This window comes from Cydia amplana, chromosome Z (assembly GCF_948474715.1).
Source record: "Cydia amplana chromosome Z, ilCydAmpl1.1, whole genome shotgun sequence".
Lineage (NCBI taxonomy): Eukaryota > Metazoa > Arthropoda > Insecta > Lepidoptera > Tortricidae > Cydia > Cydia amplana.
In genome coordinates, this window is record NC_086096.1 from 25575033 (window position 1) to 25602710 (window position 27678).

The 27678-nt window shown below is 37.1% G+C and overlaps 2 protein-coding genes and 1 non-coding gene across 3 annotated transcripts in view; 1 reads left to right on the forward strand and 2 right to left on the reverse strand.

The window, feature by feature from the left end:
• LOC134661674 (GTPase-activating protein) overlaps window positions 1–27678 on the reverse strand; it is a 360962-nt gene that overhangs the window by 90624 nt on the left and 242660 nt on the right. The gene's annotated exons all lie outside the window — the stretch shown is intronic.
• LOC134661918 (heparan-sulfate 6-O-sulfotransferase 2) overlaps window positions 9161–27678 on the forward strand; it is a 52744-nt gene continuing 34226 nt past the window's right edge. The window contains exons 1-2 of the mRNA XM_063518166.1: window positions 9161–9640; window positions 23591–23827. Of these exons, the coding sequence (XP_063374236.1) occupies window positions 9452–9640; window positions 23591–23827 (426 nt within the window). The 5' untranslated portion in view covers window positions 9161–9451. The remainder of the gene's footprint in view (window positions 9641–23590; window positions 23828–27678) is intronic.
• Window positions 17600–17703, reverse strand: LOC134661961 (U6 spliceosomal RNA). Its single transcript, XR_010098006.1, has one exon. It is a non-coding gene; the product is annotated as a U6 spliceosomal RNA (small nuclear RNA).

A 27678-nucleotide genomic window follows, 5' to 3' on the forward strand; every position in this document is an offset into this window, starting at 1 on the left:
TTTTGCTTTTTACCCTTCGTGCGCGAGTCCGACTCGCACTTGCCCGGTTTTTTAATATGAGTAACAAAACCGTATTGACTTACCAGCCTTTTCTTCGTTTTTCGATTATCAGAAGCAAGAACTAAGCTATTAGGGGTCATCCATTAATTACGTCACACATTTAGGGGGTGGGAGGTTTTGGAAGTAGGTAAGTAATTTTCGTTCCTAATTGGTTTTGTGTTATAAATTTACTAATATTTCTTTTACCAAAAATATTAAAAAAAAAAAACAATTATAGCGTGTGACAGGGACAGCACGCCCACGCGTGCGTTAGAAAGGGATATCGCGCCTTGTAAGCGTCTCCCCAAGAGAACCAATCGCGGTCGACCCCCGGCTCGCTTCTTAACAGATTAAGCCGCGGGTCAACTTATGGTGGGCGCGTGTGCCGCCATGTTGTATCGCGTGATCGCTGAGGGCGCTGCGCGCGAGTTAGTTCGGTAGCCGACACCTTTGTGTATAAACGTATGCGTGTATCCGACCCTACGACCGATCATAGCTTTGTTCAATTGTAACAGTTTTAGGGCCAGTTGCACCAACCACATTTGACAGACTGATCATCGTCAGCCGGCGCGCCCCGCGCCTTTACTATGAAACTTTCCATACATAAAAATTTAGCGAACTCTTTAACGTTCGTAACAGTTTGGTGCAACCGACCCTTAGTATTTTAATGTGTAGTGGACTGTGTTGTATCGTAATCCGTGTACTTTAAGTTTAATAAACTGCTTTTAACTTCAGTGCCGACTATTACTATACCCACGCCCGCTATACAATGCCGAGTTAGTATTGCCGATTTCGTTGAAAACAAAATTGCCTAAAATGTGACGTCACACCAGGTGGGGAGGGATTTGCAAAATGTGACCAAGTGTGACAAGGAGGGGGGAGGGGTCAAAAACCTAGAAATTCGTGTGACGTAATTAATGGATGATCCCATACCTAACCATTTCTTGTTCGGTGGACAAGTCGCATGCTCAATAGCATTTAATTGAGCCAATAACATTTTCATAATTCTACGCTTACCTTTATCCGGTTGAATTCTTAGGCATGTAGATTGAAGATCAGCTCGAATGGTAGTCGCAGACGTTGCGGTGTCAAACACTGGGGTTTGTGCTTTCGTCGACGTGTCTTCCTCATCATCATTATGTTTAAAATAATTGTGATCACGAAGAACATCTTGCACTGAAACAAAATTAATTTAAATTAATAGCATTAAAACCAATCGGGACAGAAGTAAAATTACATACCTACATTAAATTATCTAAAGAAATTTCACACGTTAAAATAAGTTTCAAAAAGAAATTACAATCATAGGTAGGTAGGTACATAATACATTAGTTAGTACCATCACTTATTTTTATTTGTCAGTCCTAGTAGGCGGAGGCGGTAAACCAAGTGTAAATATGTAGGTATGTACATTACTTTGAACTTATTCTTATCTGTTTTAGGCCCCCCCCACATCTAGCGTCCTTCGAGCGTCGGCGTCTGTCGGCGTCTGGTCAGCGCTATGGAAAATGACGTCGCTGCGCAGTTGCGTCGACGCTGCGTCGACGTTGCATCGAGCAGCGGCCATAGAATTGTAGAAGCCGACGCTCGAAAGACGCCAGATGTGGGGGGGCCCTTATACCGATCTATTTGACCTACTTATAGGGCCTGAAACTTTCCATACATAAAAATTTAGCGAACTCTTTAACGTTCGTAACAGTTTGGTGCAACCGACCCTTAGTATTTTAATGTGTAGTGGACTGTGTTGTATCGTAATCCGTGTACTTTAAGTTTAATAAACTGCTTTTAACTTCAGTGCCGACTATTACTATACCCACGCCCGCTATACAATGCCGAGTTAGTATTGCCGATTTCGTTGAAAACAAAATTGCCTAAAATGTGACGTCACACCAGGTGGGGAGGGATTTGCAAAATGTGACCAAGTGTGACAAGGAGGGGGGAGGGGTCAAAAACCTAGAAATTCGTGTGACGTAATTAATGGATGATCCCATACCTAACCATTTCTTGTTCGGTGGACAAGTCGCATGCTCAATAGCATTTAATTGAGCCAATAACATTTTCATAATTCTACGCTTACCTTTATCCGGTTGAATTCTTAGGCATGTAGATTGAAGATCAGCTCGAATGGTAGTCGCAGACGTTGCGGTGTCAAACACTGGGGTTTGTGCTTTCGTCGACGTGTCTTCCTCATCATCATTATGTTTAAAATAATTGTGATCACGAAGAACATCTTGCACTGAAACAAAATTAATTTAAATTAATAGCATTAAAACCAATCGGGACAGAAGTAAAATATAAAACAGATATATTATATGTATACCCATGTCTGTAGCTTTACTATCTCCGAGTACTTAAAGGTCACTGAGCTAAAAGCCACGCACAGACAAATAGATGAACGGACACGGCGAAACTGTAAGAGTTCCTGGTTGACTATACTTACATTTACAAAACCCTAAAAATCAAAACTCTATCACCCCATCCATTAAAATTTGTCACGCCCTGTCGAGCAAATCATACTTAAAACTAAAATACAAAGGTACTATTTTCATCGCACAACTAATTTAAATCTATAACGTCACATAATCATCGATATAATGGACTGATAAACATCACTCAGGAGAGTCAGGAGTGAACTATGAAACTTCCCAGACAATAAAACTTAGCGAACGTTTTAACGGTGACAGACTGTTTGGTGCAACCGACCCTAAATCTAGATGCCTAATTTTCTTGCCGCTTCGCAGACAATTAGCATACCTACTCATTAGGAAATAATTCTACCAGTAGGTACTTAGAGTTACACCAAGAAAAGTCTGCAGCGATTTTGATAGCCCACGCAGTGGAAGTGTTATTTATACGTCATAATTTCATGGAAGTTTGACGATTAAAATAACACTGGCACTGCGAGGGCTGTCAAATCGTTGCAGACTTTTCTTGGTGTAACTTCACCACCCTCATACTAGTAATACGCTTAATAGAAAAAAAGCGGCCAAGTGCGAGTCGGACTCGCCCATGAAGAGTTCCGTGACAGCAAGTAACATAATAAAATTGGGGTTTACGGTTTATGTTATGACGTATTAAAAAAAACTACTTACCAAATCTTGTTCAAACCAATTTTCGATGGAAATTTGCATGGTAATGTACATCATACATTTTTTTTAGGTTTATCATTCTCTTTATTTTAGAAGTTACAGGGGGGGACACACACATTTTACCACTTTGGAAGTGTCTCTCGCGCAAACTATTTAGAGTTTAGAAGAAAATGATATTAGAAACCTCAATCATTTTTGAAGACCTATCCATAGATACCCCACATGGTCGTATGGGTTTGATGAAAAAAAAAATTTTGGGTTTCAGTTCTATGTATGGGGAACCCTAAAAATTTAATGTCTTTTTTCTATTTTTGTATGAAAATCTTAATGCGGTTCACAGAATACATCTACTCACCAAGTTTCAACAGTATAGTGCTTATACTTTCGGAAAAAAGTGGCTGTGACATACGGACGGACAGACAGACAGACAGACATGAGGGGTCATCCATTAATTACGTCACACGTTTAGGGGGAGGGAGGGGGTCAAGAAAATGTGACATATTGTGACATGGGGGAGGGGGGGAGACAAACTTTGTGACGTCACTTTAACTTCATCAGTAACCGAAAATTGATGTAAATTATTTAGTTCGCTGTATATTTAAATAACAAGTTTTTAAAACGAAAATAGTTTTTAATCGTTTAATTTTCTTTCCTAAGCAGTTTTGGGTTATAAAATTACTAATATTTATATCGTCAGAAATATTTTGATAAAATATACTTGTTAACTCACATTATAGACGGGTCTAACGCGAATTATATTCAATTACCTTTATTTACCGACGTTTCGACACAGGTTTCACTGGTCCTGTGTGTGGTGGACCTGTGTCGAAACGTCGGTAAATAAAGGTAATTGAATATAATTCGCGTTAGACCCGTCTATAATGTGAGTTAATATGTATTCAAAACGCGAAAGTTTAAAATATACTTGGTCAAGCAGATCTTGTCAGTAGAAAAAGGCGCGAAATTCAAATTTTCTATGGGACGATATCCCTTCGCGCCTACATTTTTCAAATTTGCCGCCTTTTTCTACTGACAAGATCTGCTTGACCAAGTTAGTATATTAAAATAATACTTAGGTACTTACTTAATTCTATTTGGCGATTTCGTAGAAAAAATGTGACGTCACACTAGGGGTGGAGGGGTTTGCCAAATGTGACCAAGTGTGACAAGGGGGGGGGGAGTCAAAAAACATAGAAATTGGTGTGACGTAATTAATGGATGACCCCTGACGAATCTATAAGGGTTCCGTTTTTTTGCCATTTGACTACGGAACCCTAAAAAACACAACCGAATTGATAACCTCCTCCTTTTGAGATTTGAAAGTCGGTTAAAAAAGGTACCTTTATCCGGTTGAATGCCTAATAGTCCAGATTGCAGACAAGCTTGGCTAGTACTGGTAGATGCAGCAGCTGATGAAGTTTGTGCTGGAACCCAAAAAAATACATACCTACATTAAATTATCTAAAGAAATTTCACACGTTAAAATAAGTTTCAAAAAGAAATTACAATCATAGGTAGGTAGGTACATAATACATTAGTTAGTACCATCACTTATTTTTATTTGTCAGTCCTAGTAGGCGGAGGCGGTAAACCAAGTGTAAATATGTAGGTATGTACATTACTTTGAACTTATTCTTATCTGTTTTAGGCCCCCCCCACATCTAGCGTCCTTCGAGCGTCGGCGTCTGTCGGCGTCTGGTCAGCGCTATGGAAAATGACGTCGCTGCGCAGTTGCGTCGACGCTGCGTCGACGTTGCATCGAGCAGCGGCCATAGAATTGTAGAAGCCGACGCTCGAAAGACGCCAGATGTGGGGGGGCCCTTATACCGATCTATTTGACCTACTTATAGCTGATACTAATAACCTGCTTGAAGACATGCATATCGGCGTCCGCGTGAGAGCAAATCTCACTTATCTAGTAGGAGTAGTAGGTACCTAGTAAAGAGTCCTCAAGTAAACTATTACAAAGCAGTCAGAGCATGCGAAGACCATCAACTATGAGTTTCTCCAGACACGTCCTGCCTCGCACAGACAAACTGTGGAATGAACTGTCGCGTGTGGTATTTTCGGACCGTTACAACCTTCAAACTTTCAATAAAAGAGGCCTGCAATGAAATTACAACCCCTATGGTGTTGCGGGTATCCATGGACAACGGTAATCTCTTACCATCACGGTGACTCGTGTGCTCGTTTGCCTCCTATGTCATATAAAAACACATGTTCCAAATTTTATTAAAATACCCATAATCTTATAGTTTTGGAGTAAAATGACTGTGACATACGGACGAACAGACGGCCATGACGAAACTATGAGGGTTTCTTTTTTGCCATTTTGGCTACGGAACCCTAAAAATGTTCACAAATCGGAATATAGGTTTCGAATAGCAACGTGATCTTGAGATCTGTGTGAAAATACTTTTAAAACAAAACTAGCATATAATTACCATTTTCACTGGTATTAACAAAGTACAAAAAAATTCACTTCCACTTAACTTGTAGAGGAGATGTTCCTAGTTGACTACGGAATCCTAAAAAGGGTACAATACAATACCAAGTAACTAAAAAACCGGGCAAGTGCGAGTCGGATTCGCGCACGAAGGGTTCCGTACCATAATGCAAAAAAACGGCAAAAAAAAACGGTCACCCATCCAAGTACTGACCCCGCCCGACGCTGCTTTACTTCGGTCAAAAATCACGTTTGTTGTATGGGAGCCCCACTTAAATCTTTATTTTATTCTGTTTTTAGTATTTGTTGTTATAGCGGCAACAGAAATACACCATCTGTGAAAATTTCAACTGTCTAGCTATCACGGTTCGTGAGATACAGCCCGGTGACAGACGGACGGACGGACGGACGGACGGACAGCGAAGTCTTAGTAATATAGGATCCCGTTTTACCCTTTGGGTACGGAACCCTAAAAAGCGGCCAAGTGCGAGCCGGACTCGCGCATGAAGGGTTCCGTAACAGCAAGTAACATAATAAAATAGCGGTTCACGATCTATGACGATTAAACAAAAAACTACTTACTAGATCTCGTTCAAACCAATTTTCGGTGGAAGTTTGCATGGTAATGTACATCATATATTTGTTTTAGTTTTATCATTCTCTTTATTTTAGAAGTTACAGGGGGGGACCACTTTGGAAGTGTCTCTCGCGCATTCGCATTACATTAGAAACCTCAATATCATTTTTGAAGACCTATCCATAGATACCCCACACGTATGGGTTTGATGAAAATAAGTATGGGGGACCTCCAAAATTTATCGTTTTTTTTCTATTTTTGTGTAAAAATCTTAATGCGGTTCACATAATACATCTACTTACCAAGTTTCAACAGTATAGTTCTTATAGTTTCGGGAAAAAGTAGCTGTCACATACACGGACAGACAGACGGACAGACAGACGAACAGACAGACGGACAGCCAGACGGACAGACATGACGAATCCATAAGGGTTCCGTTTTTTGCCATTTGGCTACGGAACCCTAAAAAGATCTCTCCAAAACTCCATCACACCTTTACTTAAAAATGCCCAGTCGAGGAAATCAGCTATGTACTCTATTTTAATCTACGTCACTCAGTTTTATAGTAAGAAAACTATGAAACTTTCCATGCTTACTATAAAACTTTGCGAACGTTTTAATGATGACAGAATCTTTGGTGCAACCAAACCTAAATATGACTACCTAATTTTCTTGCCAGTTCGCAGACAATTCGCATATGTACTCAATAGGAAATAATAAACAAATAATTCAACAAGTAAATGAGGATGTTACTTAATATATAATACGCTTACCTTTATCCGGTTGAATGCCTAATAATCCAGATTGCAGACAAGCTTGGCTAGTACTGGTAGATGCAGCATCTGATGAAGTTTGTGCTGGAACCCAAAAAAATACATAACTACATTATCTAAAGACATTTCACATGTTATAAAAATAAAATAAAATTTGTTTATTGCAGACTTCTTCATAACGGTCCATACATGTTAGTACTTAATACTTACTATCTTAATAAGGAACTAAAATAAATTATTGTTATTAGAAATTATTCAACAAGTAACATCCTCATAATAATATGCTTACCTTTATCCGGTTGAATGCCTAATAGTCCAGATTGCAGACAAGCTTGGCTAGTACTGGTAGATGCAGCAGCTGATGAAGTTTGTGCTGGAACCAAAAAAAAAATACATAAATACATTATCTAAAGGCATTTCACATGATATAAAAATAAAATAAAATTTGTTTATTTCAGACTTCTTCATAACGGTCCATACATACGGTACTTAATACCTACTATCTTAATAAGGAACTAAAATAAATTATTGTTATTAGAAATAATTCAACAAGTAACATCCTCATAATAATATGCTTACCTTTATCCGGTTGAATGCCTAATAGTCCATATTGCAGACAAGCTTGGCTAGTACTGGTAGATGCAGCAGCTGATGAAGTTTGTGCTGGAACCCAAAAAAAATACATAACTACATTATCTAAAGACATTTCTCATGTTATAAAAATAATATAAAATTTGTTTATTGCAGACTTCTTCATAACGGTCCATACATGTTAGTACTTAATACTTACTATCTTAATAAGGAACTAAAATAAATTATTGTTATTAGAAATTATTCAACAAGTAACATCCTCATAATAATACGCTTACCTTTATCCGGTTGAATATTTTTATAAGTTATTAATTTTAATTTACAATATTATAATATATCTATTTGGCTGGAGCCAGGCATATACACTACTAATAATAACTACATACACCATTGAGTGTACCCTGGTCCGGTGCACGAGAAGCTGACTATCAAGCCTGTCAGCTATAACTGCCGGGAGACTGTTGCGGCTGTCCCGCAGGCGCCGCAGCACGTATAATAAGTTTAAAAAAGATATTACAAACATACCTGGTAGTGGTAAGTGAAAGGTACATATTACATTACCATCACTTATCACTTTTATTTGTCAGTTGTAGTCGGCTGTTAACCAAGTAGAGTATGTACCTATACTACTTCCATACTATAGCTGTAAAACTGTGGCCTTTTTCCAGTGATAGAAACATTTCTGTCACGTATATGGGACTCTTTTTATCACTAATATATATAAGTAGTCGCATATATGTGATAGAAATGAAATTTATTTGTTGCTGTGCTGGACCTATCCACTGTTTTAAAGGATAATTAATAAATATGTTAACTAATAAAAAGTTACCTCGTCTACTTGCTACATGTTGAGGGAATCCTCTTAATTGATGGTCTGTCAGTGGAGGTGCGGCAAGATTTAATTTTGGATATGCTCTTTTTTTTAGCTTATTTCCTGTCTTCCCAAAGTCTCTCCGGTCAAAGTGGTCACCACAAACATGACGTAGCTCATGCAACTTCTCTATGGGGACATGAATCAGATCTTCTTTTCCAACCAGTCTAAGCCAAGTTTTACACCTGTAAACCAATAATTTAAGTACTTTAGAAAGGTAGCTAAATATGAAAATGAATTACATCAAAGCTTTTGTAGTAGGTAAGTAATTAAACTTCATATAGGAACAGACTACGGTCTATGATGTCACCCTAGAAAGTCTAAACCAAAGTTCTATGGGCGAGCAGTACGTGCTTGCTCCTCCTATTTGAATCCCTTGCGGCATTACGGAGTGAAGGATTCGAACCGGCTTCTCAGTCGGCCTTCAGCTTACGCGGCTAACAAATCAAAATGTTTAATAAAGTAATTTGATTTATTCCCTAGTTGTATTTAGGAACTTGTTGACTTACCGCAGTTCATCCTTGGGAAATTTGGCAAAGAAGCCTCCTCTGAAAATTTCTCTCACGCCGCATATCTCACAATATCGGCTTTTTCCGACCATTTTCACACACACAACAATCCAATGTAGGATTTCAAATTTTTGCAAAATGGTCGACTGACACTCGTATGTACGCATTAATGTCAAGTTCCGGTTCCGGTCCGGTATGTTGTCGCCTTGCGAACTTTATCGCCACATATTTTTTGTCAATAAGGGAGTTTCCAGAGACTGGTCATATCAGCCAGTCAACAGCTAGTTCACGTTCGTCGGCTGATTGTGGACATCGATAGTAGTATTTAATCCTGCTTTAGTTTTAACCTATACCGCTTTTAGTTACGTGCATTTATGAACTTCTAATAAAATGCGTTTATCTTGAGTGTTATAGAAATCGAACTTATCAAGAATAATTTCAATTCAAGACTTCTACAATGTGAGGTTGACATTACATATTGTTATGATGTGATGAAACGCAAGTAAACTACGAAAGTCTTATGTGCTTCTTTAAGATATTTTCATAAAAATGAGACATGCATCCAACGGAAATGCAAAAAAGTGTGTCGGTGCAAGTAGACAGTGATTTTGCTTTGCTGCTGCCGAGTGGTGTCTACGAAATTAAGAAAATGGAGCCAAGATCGAAACTACGAAAAGTAATACTGTTCTGTTTACTACTCTCTCTGTTCGGAATGGTTGCTTTTGGATATTTCTGCCCAGATCAGGTAAGATATTTTGTTCTTACTTTCATTGTTGTTCATAAGAATCATAAGATTCAACTTTAGATAGCCGAATTATTAAGTTGGATACGCAGTATGAAACTTTATCGCTTTATAAACACTTGACGGTATGGTATTGGAAAGTGTGCCTAACAACAATATGTGTACAATGTATTGGATTGCTAGATTAAGCAAAGCCCCTTTTCTGATAAATAATGTGAATCAAATTACCCATTCGCTGATTTAAGAATGCCTCACAGCACACAATTTTCTGATTGCATTGCGACATGTGTTGTTGTTTACCTCTTTTTGGTTATTTCTTTTTATCAAAGGTTGTATTATTATTAACAAATTCTTTCCTTGCTATTGCAGTATATGCTATTGAGTAAAAATTACTACTATTTTAGAATCCTAATAGTCCATGTATACACTGTGTTACTTATGTTTGGATACTGACTTATTAAACAATAGGTACTCTCTCTCAAAATGGATATTAATTAAACAACCCAATACATTTGCAATACTTCGCAGCAAATCAAGGCATCTTGGCAAATCAATAAGTTACTGTTTCAATTTTTTTTACATACAAATGATAATTTTGATAACTCTGCTAGCGAATTAAATATTTCGTGTACTAAGATGATTGCACATTAATTTACCCTTTAAATTATGCAAACATCTTGCAGTAATCTGCAGAGGCCGGGAAAAAAGTGCTTGCCGGCTAATTAGGATAGTGATATAAGGCTGGCAAGCCCTTTTCACCCTGAAGCATAATACATTCAGTGCTTTTTCAAACATGCAATGAAATAAAGAAAAAGTACAATAAACTACAACAAATAGTGAAATCTAATTACCTATACAATGAAAAATTTTCAATTTATTCACCAAAATATTTTTTTTTGCGGACATGTTTTGTTTGTGCTGTTGATATCATGCTTGTAGTGAGTTTTAGTGCAATCACACACTAGCTAACATTAAGAAGGGATCTGAATTTCTATGGTTACTCAATGAATTCAGAGGATTATGATTATTATGAATATTGTCTAGGGCCTATAATTATATGTATATAAATACAGTATTCATAACTCTCTGAATCAATTCAGTTACTAATGTAACAATAGAGATTCAGTTACTTCATTTCAGCTAGTCTACAATGGCCCGTTCTGTGGATAATTTGGTCTATTAACCATCCCGCCATTAGAAAAATTACAGTCAGTAATGAAAATATGTGATTGCATGTTTCAGAAAAGATAATTGTATCACATACAGATATAGGGTTGGCTTTTTATTCTGGATCCGAAAAAACAAATGATAACCCTTGATAGTAATACACATGCCTAAAATTTTTAATATGCCCGAAAACAACTTTGTGGCTGGCTTTTGGGCAGTGACTACAAAAATTTGGCTCCTTTATAAAGTTTCAGGTACTACATATACCTAGGTATATTATTTTTATGACGAAATCTCTATTTCAAACTATAACAAAATGCTGGAAATGCTATTAATATTATGATTTAAAAAAACAGATAATTTAGTACTCAAGAATTAAATTCAATGGCAAAATTTAACCTCTATTGTCTCACAGTGCTAATACTAGAGACAAACCAAAGAAAGTCTGCAGCGCAATAATTTGACATCGAATTAAAAAACTACATATGGCAATGTTTTTTAAGCAGTCAGTAAACGTCATGCACTATGGTATCTGTTTGTCAAAATCGTTTAAATATTCATTGTGTTTTGTGATGAACGGAATAAACATGGTGAAACCTTACAAAACCGGCGTGCGGGAGTTACTTTTCCGCATGACGAATAATTTTACACTTGTAAAAAGTCAGCACGAGGCGATTCAAGCTGAAAAACGACAATGTTTACAAAATTTGGAGTTGATGACGGGTAAGTGGAATGAAACATCTTAATACTTCACCATATGTACCTACTTAGATAATATAATATTGGTTTAGACTAAGGTTTCACAGCAAATTGAACACACCTAATAGGTATAGGCATACTTATGAACTTCCTCTAACATTTCGAGAAACTCATTGGTACTAGCCGGGTTTTGAGCTCGAACCCACAACCTCCATGCTTATGCTCACGGCATGGGTACCTACTAGTTAAAGCTAAAATTAATTTTTAATATATGTTTATTGTTTTAATGGTTTATTTCGTTTTTCCGAAAACTTTACTTAGTTCGCAAATTGCGGGAAATTTCTCTGTCAATCTAATTACGCCTTAATGGGAGTAAAAGAGAAAGATGCTCGCATATTGAGAACTTCGGTGTTCGCGGTAGGCCGTCTGTACCTATTTACCGCCGTCGCGGATATTACAAAAGCTTATTAATTTTGATGAAGCCAAATGTCACATTCTCCCAATATTATTTATCAATATTAGTATATGTCTACATATTAATAGTGACATCTATTGTTGGAATGAAATTTATTTTACCATAAAAATTAAGCTGTGCGTACAGCTTAACTTTTTCATAGACGGTAAATATGGTAGAAATTTCACAAGTATCAAGACTATTTAATCCATTTTCTGTGGTGTGGTCGCATACTGATTTTTAAAAACTACTTTTAATCTAGCGCTGCAGACTTTCTTTGGTTTGTCTCTAGTACAAATGAGCTCTAATTCAATTTGAATCATTATTTAAATAGAACAGAGTTGCTTTTGTTTTATTTCCATGAATTTTAAAACAGAAAAATACAACAAATCAATTCTAATTTCTAATTTAATAGGTACTTGATTTAAATTTGATTGCCAATATTTTTTTGTATAGTGGGTTGCTAAATGTTAATAATATAGGACTCTATATTATCAACATTGAACAGACTTGTTCGGAAAGAAAAGAGTCGATTGGGCCACATACGTTCCGCACAGACTCTAACCTCACCATGGTTAGTCAAATGGTTTTACAGTATCACTATATGCCATTTTAATGTTGTCTTTATTGAATTTAAAAAAGGATATAAAAGCTTGCCTCTCTTTTTAAATATGTGTCTATACAAATGTTTGAATTATGAACATATATGTATTCTTATTTGTCATTCTGTCCTGTTTATCCTTTTTAGGGTGCCTTAGTTCAACTATTTACGGAACCCTTACAGTTGTGTGCAATATAATAGCAGTCAATAAGAAAATTAGGGGAAAACTATAACTTTTGATCAATTAATATTCGATCTATTTTTTTTATATTGCACATGCACACATCTGTATAGGTGTATAGTTTTGCCATGTCTGTCTGTCCGTCCATCTGTAGGTTAGCCCAGTGATCACTATTACTAGAAATACTAGAAAGCTGCTATTTGGCATCTGTAAGTATATTATATAATAATGACAGCGTTTTACACAAAAATAAAACGCTAATTAAATAACTTACCATATTCGGAACCTAAAGTAATATATTGAGAGTGGCAACACTGTAGTTAGTCGTATTGTCCTTTTCTAGCATATACGTCCATCTCTCTCCCACACCCCCACCACTTCAGGCAGTTGCGTTTGACAATTTTGACAGTTAGAAACAAACGCAAATTACCTCATTGTCTCAAAATTATACATATTTACACCAGGCAGGATTAAAACTTTAGGTTCCGAATATGGTAAGTTATTTAATTAGCGTTTTATTTTTGTGTAAAACGCTGTCATTAAACAACTGTACCGATATTCGGAACCTAAAGTAATATATTGAGACGTGTTTGTTATCGCCTGGTGGTGGGAAGACGCCAAGCCAATGTGATTATACATGTACTTACATATTATGTATATGTAATATTATTATATTAGGAGTGTTTAATTAATTAATTAATTATGTAGTACACCCTTTATTTTAATACATGTGAGGAGAGAGGTATTTAGTAAAGCATACAATTTTATATACCATTATATTATGATACTAACTTTCCATTTTATATACGTATTTAATGTAGGTACTTATAAATTTTCAACGAAAATAAGTGAGTCACCACAAGGGTGCTATAGTACTTAATTATATGTATGTGAGACTATGTAAAAGAAGATAAGTCAGTCTACTCTTCAGGGAGCATACAACATCTGTGATATGGAGTGATGTAATTAAAATATGAAAAGATAAAAATCATAAAGTACTCGAGTAGTTTTTATTTATAACTCCCAATTATTGACAAATTTGATAATAATTATCTAGTAAGGTAAGCAGTTGCAGGATATAACAAGGACAAGACCTTTCTTATTTCCAGAATCCCTCAGGATTAAGTAGACGAATATTTTAAATATTCGTTATATCACTATCACTACCCACAAAGTTAATATTGGGTAGGTACTTAATAAAATGTCATAGGGAATACTTTTAATGATTTTACTGAATTCTTTTAATGACTGTGAGCCAGTGTGAGCTATTTATTTGGTTATAGCTATAAAATGCATTTAATCGTTTGTACGCTTTACTAACGCGAACGCGAGCTAATGGACCTAAACAAACCTTACTTAAAATTGTGAAGGTTACTTTGAGAGCTTAAGCCATATCATAATACTCATGTGGGCACTAGTTACGACGCTTTTTGGTGCTCTTGGCGTTCAAATGGTAAATGTAGAATTGCCACAGAGCTTTATCAATGATATTTGTATAGGTGCAGCTCATTCTGCTTATATTCATGTTTAGCTATCATCAAGTGACCTTAATTGTACTCATTATTGTCTATATATGCAGTATGAGTAGTTTACCTTATCTGGTGCCTACTAGTAGACATAAACTTGATTGTTTCTGAACGCTAAAGTGGCTTAATTTATGTAAACCATTCATAGACATAGCTTAATTCTGAATATTCAGTCTTCTCTTTCCAGATTAAGAATAAGGTACTTAATTCGAAACCTTAGCTCATCGCATATGTGTTTTTAACCAAAATGAAAATTTGTGTTTATTTTGTGATTTTACATTATTTGCAATAACTGTGCGGAACCATGGGGTCCCCGACCTTTTGCCGGGCACCCGTGGGCCCAAAGCCAACAGCGCAGATGCCGTTTAAGAGGAACCTCTATTTTATCCAATGCTCTATTTTATCAACACTTTGTCGAATATATTTGATATTTATGTATATTTATCCTCCTTATGACCTAAGGGTAGGTAATTGTAACTTTTTGATATCAAATATACGCAGAATAGTCAATTATTTTGTATTCTGAAGTGCATATAATATTACTGGATTTGGGCCAGTGTGCTTTTGTATACTATATCTCTGGCCTACTATATAGGCTAGTCTATTAACATCCCGCCTCCTGGAAGGCAGTATACAGACTTCTTAGATATATTCACGGTAGTGCTAAGAGTGTGGACCTGGTTTTACGACACTTGACTGCATGAGATTATTTTTTCAGGTCTCGAGCAAGAAGGGTGCCTAGATAGGTTGAGGTCCTCAACTTGTGGATTTGGTAGGAGCAAGACACAGACGGGGTGTAAATTAGTTAATCCACCATGTTTCAAGAGATTCATGTGCATTCATGCCTTCAGGTTACACTGTAGAGACAGACTAACACTTTGGCAGAGTTTTGCTAACATATAATAAATGATTGCATTTGTTTGGGTGTACAATTACATGTTCCACACCAAAAACATAATTATTTATATATTTCAATCTATTTTTGAAAGGTTTGCGTTTCAAAATAGCTTCGCCTTTTCGCAAGGCGTGCTCCTGTTCCCCTATTTTATTGTGCAAAGCGAACAGTATCACAATGCTATAATTTTGTATAAATTGAGAACTAGAGGGTCATGCCCTAGACGTGACCGCCCAGAAACTGTGCTAGAACCGTTCGTGCAAACCATTCAGTCACTATTTTTAAAAACCTTTTGTAGTGGGTACATTCCACGGTCTTAAATTTATTAAACGTGTAGTATCAAACTATGACAAGTCATGATAAGTGAAATAAGTGATAACAGTATCTGGTCCGTGCATAGAAGCACTTGCCCTTGAGGTTAGGGCATGGGTAGTTTATTATAAACTTAATCCGTGCATAGGAGCACTTACGATACAGGTGGTTTAAAACTTCCAGGGTCACAATACAGACACAAGGGTGTAAAATACATAATTCATAAACGCCCGTTAGGCCAGTTTTGTATATTTTATTTCAAACATGCTTGTGCAGCACCGCCAGCACATGATAATTTTCCTAATATACCATGGCAGTCAGGGATATAATAATTATGTAAAAAGGTAGGTAACCTTGGTCATGTCGTGTACATAGGTAGGTACTCGTAAACATGTTAACTGAAAGACAAGTGCTCTCCAGCCAAATATAATTTATGCAACTGTGAGCTGCTCTTACATTGGGATCATATGTATTTATTTCTAGTCTGTCATATTGTAGCAGGCCTAGACTTCAAAGGTTTGTAGATGTTTATAGGGCCGTTAAACGGACCCTTTGTACACCTTGAGCAGGCTGTTTGTTTCACACCATGGGTAATATATATTGTAAACATAGCTTATTTCAGAATGGAATCGTAAGCTCTGTCGTGTCGTGAGCTTACCGAGCCTGATTTAATTAGAGTCCACAGATTGTATGGACCTTGGAGGATTGACCACTCCTTATTCTAATTATCAATATTCTGCCTGGGCTTATAGTCGAAATTAGGTGACTAAATCTCTTAGTATTATCTATGCCACCCAAGTTATGAGGCTTAGCGTCTCCAGACCACAATTTTATATTAGGGTGCAAAGATTTTTTCATCTTTAAAATAAAAATGAGTCGAGATAGGCCTGGAATCTTAGGTTTTTATTTTACCTATTATAATTTTAGAAATGTTATGTAAATGGAAAGCAGTTTTCACTTTTACCACAGTTAATTAGCCCAATTTCGGGTTTAGCCAATAGGGTGTTCGGGACCCTTGAAATAGATTGGTAAACAAAAATGAAAACTCTAATAACGAAGCCTATTTCGACTGATTTTTACCCAAAACATTATTTTAAACCATTTTTACTTTCTCTAAAAAGAGATATTTACAACTTAATCTTTGTAATATTTTTGTGATTGTGGTCTACTCGCACGCCTGTGTTATGACCATATCATTTATATTTCTGTGAATATGTCTGACGTGCCTTGCGCAGGCTTACATAGGTTATAATATCATCATCAATAACTTGACGTCAGTTTGTGAACGAATCAAAGATTCTTTTGGCACACCTTACGCAGGTGTAAACATGGCAGCCTTGCGCAGGTTTAGATAGGTACATAATATATTGGTTTCCTCACAAATAACTTGACGTTAGTTTGTGAACGAATCAAAGATTCTTTTGGCACACCTTACGCAGGTGTAAACATGGCAGCCTTGCGCAGGTTTAGATAGGTACATAATATATTGGTTTCATCACAAATAACTTGACGTTAGTTTGTGAACGAATAAAAGATTCTCTTAGGCGCACCTTAGCAGGTGGAACCATAACAGACGTAAGTTTAAGAATAAGTATCATTCAAATCAAATGTCAAAAAGTTTATGGGTAATATTCCCTAAGTTGCGGGTTCCTTGCTCGACAAGGTGAAAGGCTTTACGCCGGCTTTAACAGGCACTTTTAGAAAGTGTCATTCACGGTGACGCGCAGATTTGCCAAAAACTAAACTTTAACTCTACAGTTAACTAATATAATTTGACAATATGAACCAAACCATGCGTCTTCGTCAATGAATCAATCTAAAGATTCCCGTATCGTTAATGCCCTTCCATGTCACAGGCTTCCGATTTTATTTGAAACGTTTAATTTAAGTGTACTATTTATCTAGGTAGGTAAGTAGGCTTAAGAATTGACCCTCTTGTATGTAGTTACGTATAGAATTAATAATCAAGTTATTCAAATTCAAAATAACACAAGCACATATAGCACCTACATGCAAGAGTTCTTTTCCTTAACCTTTAAAGCTGTAAGTACCTGCTAAGTTATATATTTAAGTAGGTACCTACCTACATAAATCAAAGATCTAGTTGGAGAGATATAAGTTGATAGATACAGAGTGAAATACTTCACGAATTCGCATGTCATTCTTGCGCAGAGCCATGCTAATCTCTCTCTATGTCTAGTCAGATTTAAGTTTATGTACTGCCGAAGTACTCACTTTCCACAAAAATAAATGCAATGTTTGCGATGTAGGTTTGTTCGTTACCTTGTGTCCCTTAGAGCGGAAATATCGTCGACTCCTATTCGGGTACACGTTATTTATCAGCAAGTTTATTACCAAAAAATTAATTTTGCAATATTATATTAACCCGGAACGGGATAAAAAGATAAATTGCTGATAGATACTTGGACAGATAAAAAACCTACACGTCTATAAGCTTCTACCTTAATACGTAGGTTCTACGTAACACGTATTAACTATCCGATCCATTCGTATTCGAAAACACAAATCACTTGAAAGGGTATACCTCCACACATCACCATTTAAGTATTATATAATTTCAACCGTTATTATACACACACAAAGATTTAAACTAACAAGACTCGGAAGAGACTTAATAAAATTAAATTATAATGGTGACACGTGCACGCTTTACCAGCTCGATGTGTTTTCTACCATGTGTTTTAGTATTTTCATTGGCATAGCCACGGTGCGCGCAGGCAGCCTTTGAAAACACTTGCACATCACTATTCCGGATCATTTTTATTTGCTAGATAGTTTAACGGACAACTAAATTTAAATATTTATTTCGAACGGCAAAAGCCGTTAGAAACTGTTTTTCAATATAGTCAGCTAAACTGGGGTACAAATTCAAAAACTCACCAGCAGTTTAGCTTCACGACCTTCCAGATGGAAAAACAGCAAGCCAATGAGGTAATTTGCGTTTGTTTCTAACTGTCAAAATTGTCAAACGCAACTGCCTGAAGTGGTGGGGGTGTGGGAGAGAGATGGACGTATATGCTAGAAAAGGACAATACGACTAACTACAGTGTTGCCACTCTCAATATATTACTTTAGGTTCCGAATATCGGTACAGTTGTTTAATCACAATAACAATACCTTTTCCCGGTTTCCGATTGAGCTGAAATTTTGCATACACAGTCGGGTGACAATGCAATATTATGGTACCATCGAGCTGATCTGATGATGGAGACAGGAGGTGGCCATAGGAACTCTGTGATGAAACAACGCAACCTAATTGTGTTAGGGTTTTTTAGAATTGTCTCGATGAGTATTAGTTGTCTGTCGTAAGAAAAGTACAGTCAACAATAAAAGCTTGTACCAAAAAATATGAAATTTTTGCCAAAAACTTGTTAGGGTACCTTTCCTAACTTCGAATATACATACTTATTAGAATTGACCCAATCGCAGGTCGATTGTTCAAAGATGACCTTTGGTAGGTACTAGAATTGCATTATTAAGAATGTTCACATCAGACGTTTAACTTTTAGCAAATCGTGCTTGGTACTAAGTAGTGTAAGTCGACACCTACAACGAGTGGGTATGCGGAAAGTGTAACTTATAAGCTGATATATGTAATGGTATACGTACTTAATGCAAGACCGGTGAGAAAGTTAATTAGGTATAATTATTATGATGACATCAAGCTGATCTGATCAAGGAAACCGGAGGTGGCGATGGCAGTTTTGTGACCAACGCAACCTCGTTGAGTTTATAGAATCTGTACATGACGTTGAAAGAGAAGTAAAGCGATAAGTTTGATACACAAGCAAGCGAGCAGACTATGTTTTTTTTTTCACCACACCACCAGCTACTCGCCACGCTCGTGGTTCAAAATTTTGGTATTGTTCGCTTGCTCGGATGTCATTATTTAGCACGATACAATATTAGCGTGAAACAACAACTTTACCCTCTTGTAAATCAAATAACGATTATTTGACAACAAGACTTTTTAGCTGTTTACGTTTCAAAATTCTTACTGTACACATTGAATACTGATTACTGTGTGAATATGATATTAAAATAGCGAAACGCAAAGTGGGGTTGTCAGGGAACGACATTTATATTTTGTTCCAGTTTCTGCCCTCGTATGGACCTTAACTTGAAATTCCCCTTTCAAGCCTAATTTGGTTAGAAACTGCAATCACAAGCAAGCGAGCAGACTATGTTTTTTTTTTCACCACACCACCAGCTACTCGCCACGCTCGTGGTTCAAAATTTTGGTATCTTTCGCTTGCTCGGATGTCATTATTTAGCACGATACAATATTAGCGTGAAACAACAACTTTACCCTCTTGTAAATCAAATAACGATTATTTGACAACAAGACTTTTTAGCTGTTTACGTTTCAAAATTCTTACTGTACACATTGAATACTGATTACTGTGTGAATATGATATTAAAATAGCGAAACGCAAAGTGGGGTTGTCAGGGAACGACATTTATATTTTGTTCCAGTTTCTGCCCTCGTATGGACCTTAACTTGAAATTCCACTTTCAAGCCTAATTTGGTTAGCAACTGCAATGGTCGAGACAAAGAATAAGTTGCATCTTCTCACACAAGCGGCGCGGCGGCGGGCTGCAGTGCCCGTTGCCATGCCACATAAGGCGCAGCGGGTTGATCGGGCACGGCTCGTCAGCGGGTTGCGACTTGAATTGATAATGGACAGGATAACACCTGGCCAGGACCGCCTACAGTACCTATACTGAATAAGTTAAGTCTTCAATAACGCAAGATATCGTTTGGCACGTAGGTTATGTGGGTGGTGTTGCACATTCCTGGTGTTACCTGTGTCCGTCGAAATTCAAATTGTGCTAGACACTCTTATTCATGGATGGTAGATTGATACTATAGGTATCACTATTTAATTAAAGAAGCAGATAGGCGGATTCATGATAATGGGTAGGTTGGTATATGAAACAGAGATATAGTAATTATCGGGCTTGTGAAAGCAATAAATAAGTACATACTCGTAGGTATTAAGCCATAGGGACAGTTTTATACAGTTCGACCTAGGCGCAAACTAAGCAATCCTTGTTTACTATCCTCGTTATTCCCCGCGTGCTTATTCAAGTACTTTTATTATTCAAGCCTTTGAACTCTTATGTTAGAAATAATTGAAAGTTCCGCGTTCAAAATCGCAAAATTTGCCTGTGTCTGACTAGGCTATGCTATGGGTATAATAGACGCCGGCGATATACATGCATATATAGATGCTTTAGTACAGATGCTCTTAAATATCAGCCAGTATTCGTACCCGGGACCTCAGAGGGCCTACCGCGAACCACGTTCGACGTGTTGCCTCCCTGTCGCACTTGTAAATTCGTACGTAAGTGTGACAGGGAGGCAACACGTCGAACGTGGTTCGCGGTAGGCCCTCAGAGCGGAGCGGAGCGGATTGCGGAGATCGGCTGCAATTACTTATTTTATTCTAAATAGAGAACTATTTATGACAACTAATTCTTATTAATTCCTTCCTGATAGTTTGATAGTGTGATTTTATCACATCATGGTCTGAGGAAAAAAAAGATTCGTTCTAATGAATCTAATGATAGCTCGCAGCATAGCGATAGCGACCATAGGTATGGCCATTTGGCACATGGAGTACTAACTGCCACCGTATATCTTATACCTCAACCTTTAACTCTAAATGTACAAAGTTATTTTGATGGGTTCGAAATAAGTTACGGGGAATTATGACTCACATGTGGCTCAATTCTACCGTCGGAAAAGGACAATTTACGGATGTCACATCGCAATCGCACGTGAAAGGTAAATTCATTCTGATTTTAATCTTGACACACGTCAGTGGGGTTTTAGGTCGCCCACCCGAATTTAACCTTACTTTGTATGCAATCCCACTGCCTAACAATATCGATCTATGACTGCGGATGTTGTTCCGTAACTTATATTAGCACTTTCTCTGACGACTCTTTAGCGTTGATAAGTTTGCACGTCATCTACTTCGCGATCAATAAGATAATGACAATGATTATCATGAAATAGGTATATACAACTCCGAAATGTGACTCGACTCGATGTCGTGACTGTTCTCCTGACCTCTATCGTGACGCGAAACAATGTAGGTAGGTAGTAAATAGGTATAGGTACCTACCCATGTTATCTAGCAGGATATTCCCGAACAATAGTATACATACGAAGATGTGAGTTACAATAAAAAATTGTTTGCAAAAATCAACGTGTTCAAAATTCTATTAGACTAATAATAGGCAACTAATGCATCGCTTGTAATCAGATCGTACTGTAATCAGATCAGCGTCTTTCTAAACGCGTCTAAACTACGTCATCAGATGTACAGGTCCATCTGCATTTAATTGACTAGCTCTGTAATAAAACTAATAAGGTAAGTACTTATAGTCACACTGTTTAGTGCGGCAGACTTGCTCAGTCGCGAGACTTGACATGAAAAAGGGCATAAGTACATTAATTATTAAATTATTATATTAATTTGTTTTAGTTTGTATTTTGTTTAAATCAACTTTACTGTGATACGACAGATTTATTTTACATACATATTTACAAAACTGTCGAAGTGGAAGTGCTCTATCCATAGTTCGCGCAAGGCTGGCTGCCTCCTATTATGAATAACGCCCCTACCTACTTCATTAGTCGAACAAATAAGCGGGGATGAGGTTCAGGGGTTGAGGCCCTTTTATCTCGGCACCCTTGTAACGTCTATCCGCGCCAAAGCTTAAACTACTCATTTTAGACGTAGATACTAATGGAATTTGCAGAATTGTAGTTAATGTTTGTAATATGTTAAGAAAGGGTAACACCTAATAAACATTTATTAGGTGTGTTTTCACTTGTCTATACCCTAAGAGCACTAGGCGAGAAAAAACGCAAATAGGTCTCTGGGATTTGTACAAACAAACTGATCTACATATTTAATATGTCGATCTTACTAGAAAATAGAATCCAGCTATTAAGTGCAAGCCGGAGTAACTGAAATCAACTCACGCTTCATCTTATAAGTTTTTCTGTAATCTAACACAAAAGTGACCCTCATGTTCAAAAATTATGTAGTTACACTTTCGTCAGAATTAATGTTCAAGACACACACACGATCAAGTTATTTACAACGTGGCCAAGACATTGCGCAAAAAGAAGCAGGAAAGGGGTAAGCGTCTTGCACCATCCCACTAACCCGGGATTAACCGGTTAAACCTGAAGTTACCATGGTTACCATTACAATTTGACACTGGGTCAACGGGTTAACCCCGGGTTATTGGGCTGGTGCAAGTGGACATAAAATATCGACTAGGTATTCGGCGGCATTCGTCGAAAGGGTGTTAAGATCTGCCATTTTGCAACTAAACTTGGGAGTGATATATAAATATCTGTGAGCGATAAAAGCCGCGCGACTCAAAAATGAAATTGGTACGAAACGTGAGCGCGAAGTATGCATTGCGATTTGCGATCTAAGCTTCGAATGGTGGGGAAGATGTATTCCTGTTTATTGAAGTTCAGTCTAGTACAGCCTGTATTCACATGGTTGGCGAACCTAGTATCGTGGTGGTTTTCTAGTAAGTTGTAGTAGTGCTTAGTTTGGAATTGGAACTGAAAGAAACTGCCAAACAAGTCACGGGACCAAACTTTTAAACACAGCGGCCGCCTTGGGGGAAGGTAAACAGGGTAGTCGCCCGAGGGCCTCGCTCTTGCAGGCGCCTCGCGCTGTTCAACTTGAGTATTTTATTTTTATTAAATTATACAACGGGACTTAATCGCGTATCTAAGTTTTAAGATTTACCTCCGACGTTTCGAGGACGGCGTTGTCCCCGTGGTCTCGGAATAATAATTAATTATTGGTAATTTAATAATGTGTAAAAATCGTGAAAGTTTAAATCAGTGTTATTTTATTTTTATTTTGCACAAAAAATAAGGGTCTCGCAATGCCTAGTAATGGGTCAGTGCGGCGGCCTTAACCATACCCTTTTCTATTACTTTGCTCCGTTTACTGAAAACTTCTTACCGATCTCTTCTGAGATTAAGCGATAAACGTATAGTAGATAGAATGGAAGTTGATGTTGCTTAAGCCTGGTATATGTTTGGTGCAGGTGTGCGCCGTGACGGCCCGGGAGCGGGTGTCGGAGCCGGCCGCGCTCACGTACGCGGAGGCGCCCGGTCGGCCGCTCCCCGACGCTATGGCTCAGCGCGGCCTCTCCTACGACGAAGTGCTCCATGATGACTTTCGTTTCGACCTCAATGCGCACGACGTCATGGTCTTCCTGCACATACAGAAAACTGGTGGCACATCTTTCGGGAAACATCTGGTTATGGACCTGGATCTAAAGGTAAGTTCTGCAAAAATTCGGAGTTCATCAGAGTTCTAGGAAGAAAGGCAAATTTAACATGAACTTAAAACCGAGCAAAAAAGATACAATTTTTGCCGCACGTAGGCGACTTTCTGTAAAAGGAGTTAGAAAGGTATTTCTTATACTTTAGTTAGGTATAATAAAACATAAAAAACTCTTATTGTATGTTACATTATTAAGGCTTGAAATAAATTCAAGTCTCGCTCGCTAATTTATTTAGTGAAAAAATCTTTTAAGGTATCTGTATGTCGTGTACTATAATACATACAAAGAAAATACTTAAATAGAACGAATACAAGTTTTACATGTAAAACTTATACTCGGTTTATATTTTTGTATACTTAACAATTTTTAACAACGAAAGCTAGTAGCAGACAGATATACCTATGTTACGTACATGCTCATGCCAAGTTTCATGTAACTTAAGTATACATATTATTAATTTATCATTTTAAAATGAGAGCGACATTTTTGGCAAAGGGTTCGTGTCCCTCTTAAGCAATCCACATCTCTGGATCTCTGCAAAAAGTGAGAGATCTAATACAGTACCCCTAGTGTACATTTCATTCGATAGCGTGACGTGACGTACGCGTTTGCGTTAAGTGTCATTTTGTATGGGATTTTGAGTTTCCAGAACGTCCCGCTTAACGCGTTGTTCAAAATCCCATACAAAAATACACATAACGTAAACGCTCGTCAAGTCGTCACGCTATCGAAGGAAATTTTCACTAGGGGTTCTGAACTATACTCGTAGCTGTCTGATATATTTTTGAATTGTCCGTTGTCTCTTTCCGAAGGGTGGTGAGCAATTATGTCATAAGTCGGATTAGATTGTTGGGGCAAGGGGCCATGCCATAGAGCACGCCTTCGTTTTGTTTGTCATGTAGGTATGGAATTAAGGTTACATTGTGATTGCGCCTGCGGCGCTGATGCAGCGGGTAACGGGCGATGTCACTTTCAATTTACTTGATAAAAAAAGTAACGGATTAAAAAGTAATACGGTAACGACATTAATGCATTTAATATTTGTAGAGGAAATTGAAAAAAAAAAAATATATGACGCATCGTAACTTTTTTACCTAGATTAAGTGTGTACACGATAAAATCTTATCATGCATAATCTGGTACATTATTTTACATAGAACCGGTAACGAAATAATATCGAAGCAGAACTTTTGTAGTAGTATATGCATTTCACATCGAAAAGAATGTGCCTGAAGAATACGTGTGTTAACTGCAAACTTTGTACAATATAATTTCATTTTGTGGCTAGTCTTTATAATTTAAATACCACCAGATTATATTTCGTTCACAAAGATCATTATGTGCATATTGTGCATGCATGATGATTAATATATCTCGAACATTTGCGCTAAGTCTTTCACATTAGCCGCAAGAGCTATTAAACTCTAAGCATTTGGCAATGTGCGGACTGCAGAAGCAGCATTTTGATGCGAGATAAAGAAGGCACGGGTGGCCGACTTCAAACCTACCGCTCCGTCGTATGATAAAAAAATACTCTTTATAATCATTATACTATTTAATGATATCGGATAGCGGGGACAGACTCACTTATTCTAGTCGCTCTCATCAAAAAGTATAAAGTATAATTGTTGCCCGTGCCATTAATAGTGAGATAAGGATCTCTTCATATTTATTTATTCGTAGTAGACGTCACGTAGTCACAGGAATATGAATTACGTCTTTATTTAACTTCGTTACTACGATTAGCTACGTACATTTATTGTCCTTTCTATCTCTAGTATTGTTTTATAATCAATTGATTGATGGACGACATTTATATCGTAGACAAACAATCCCTTGTTCAATTCTAGAACTTCTTTAATTAATCTTCCTCCTCGTAATTTTAAGTAGCTCCTAAAATTATTTTAGTTAACTAAGTATATGTATGTATATTATAACACTAATAAATACGTACCTAATTAAATTTGGATATGAGAGTGATAACAAATACATATTTATCATAATACCATACTACCAATCTAACCATATGTGAGGTCGTGTATGGAAATTAATGCATTATGGAATTAAATGTTTTAATCTTAGGTATATTTGATTATATATTGATAATAAAAATGCCAAAATGTTTTATCTGCTAACAGAGACTAGTTTATAAAAAAACACAGACTTGCAACCCCCATACCTCGCAGCGAGAATCGACTATCTACAACATTGACGATTCTAATTACATTAAATATTATTATACATAAGTAGTCACCTACTGCTACTTTTTCCATTTTACAAATTTTATACTATAAATATAAAGCTAAAATAGAAAAACAGTAAAATAGGCACGCGAGGAACGCCGTGTTGTATGAAGTCTCGTCTCTCTTATTATGTGGTCTGCTACTGCAAAACACATAATAATTTTACGATATCCACATGACGACTATTGTATTTAAGTATTAGATTTATTTTCAATGGCCCTATACTTAATTAAGTAGTATCAAATGTGGCATCTCAGCAATATTTACACACGCCAGAAATGAGAGTCTAAGTCTAAGTGAACATGCAAGAGACACTTTCCTTAAGTTTTTTAATATGTGTTATATTATAGTTCCTATTCCGAGTATTATTTTATTTTGTTTAACATACCCGTATATCGTTCTACAAAATTACAAATGCGCACATAAAAAATGCGTTACTATTTAGTGTGTTGTATTACCTCTTTGATAACAACAAAATACACACCAAAATGGCTTATTGATAGGACTTTTAATTCTGTAATGCAATTATTCGACATTGACAAATCAATTATTTTAAGGCCCATAACCCTTACAAAATATGAAACTAACATACGTATACACAATTCATAAAAAATTAGAAGATAAAATACGTATAGTGATGTCCTTGACACAGTATTACGGTGTAGGGTAGGATTCGGTAGTCTGCCAGCGTCCGCGCTCGCGATGGTTACCACAAACGAACTAAAGTGTCTAATGGCGCAAACGCAGCTGGAACACTTTCAGCTCGAAACGGGTCTTCCTGCAAACATACCTCACTACATCGTCTGCCGTGGGCCACGCCACGGCCCGTGGCGGATTATCGTCACAGGGGATTCATTAGAGTTATGTATGTAATTAACTGATACCGCGGGTTTTAGGGCCATTAACAAACAAATTGTGTAAAACGGCTTCTAGTTTTCTGTAACGCGTGGTTAGAATTAGAATAAGCAGATTCGGTGCGGCGCGTACCTACTCTCGCCGCAATGTAAATATTTTAACATTCTGCCAGTTACAGCAGTCGCCGACGATATTGGAGCTTGGCTTTGACTATGTTAGTTTGATTTTTAACAAACCCGCTGAAACAGAACAGAACAGCGCCGAATTTTGATGTAACTATCACTGAAAGGGTAAATAGTTGAAAACTTAATTTACTCCGTTAAATCATTTTGCACAATACTCTTTACTCCGCATATGGCACTTTCTGTCGGAAACTGGTTGTATTGTAATAAGTTCCGTAAATGTGCACGAACATTGCCTTAATTGTCACAAATGTACCTACTTCCCTACATTCTACAAAAATAAAACGCAGAATACCTTTTCGGTCTGCCCTTTGTATGCAGTTCAGCCAAACCTCGACACATTTAGGGTCCCGTAGTTACTTAGTTGCTGAAAGGTGTTAGGAGTGCGCAAATTTGTTTTTACAAGCTACTTTTCCTGGTTTTATTTTTACTCTTCCAATATATTGTTTCTTTATTTCACTCTTGAGTTTGCTTATCCAACACCAAATCTCTATTTCGTTCTTTATTTATTACGTGTACAAAACAATGTAACATGATAAAACCATAATACATAATATATATTTAA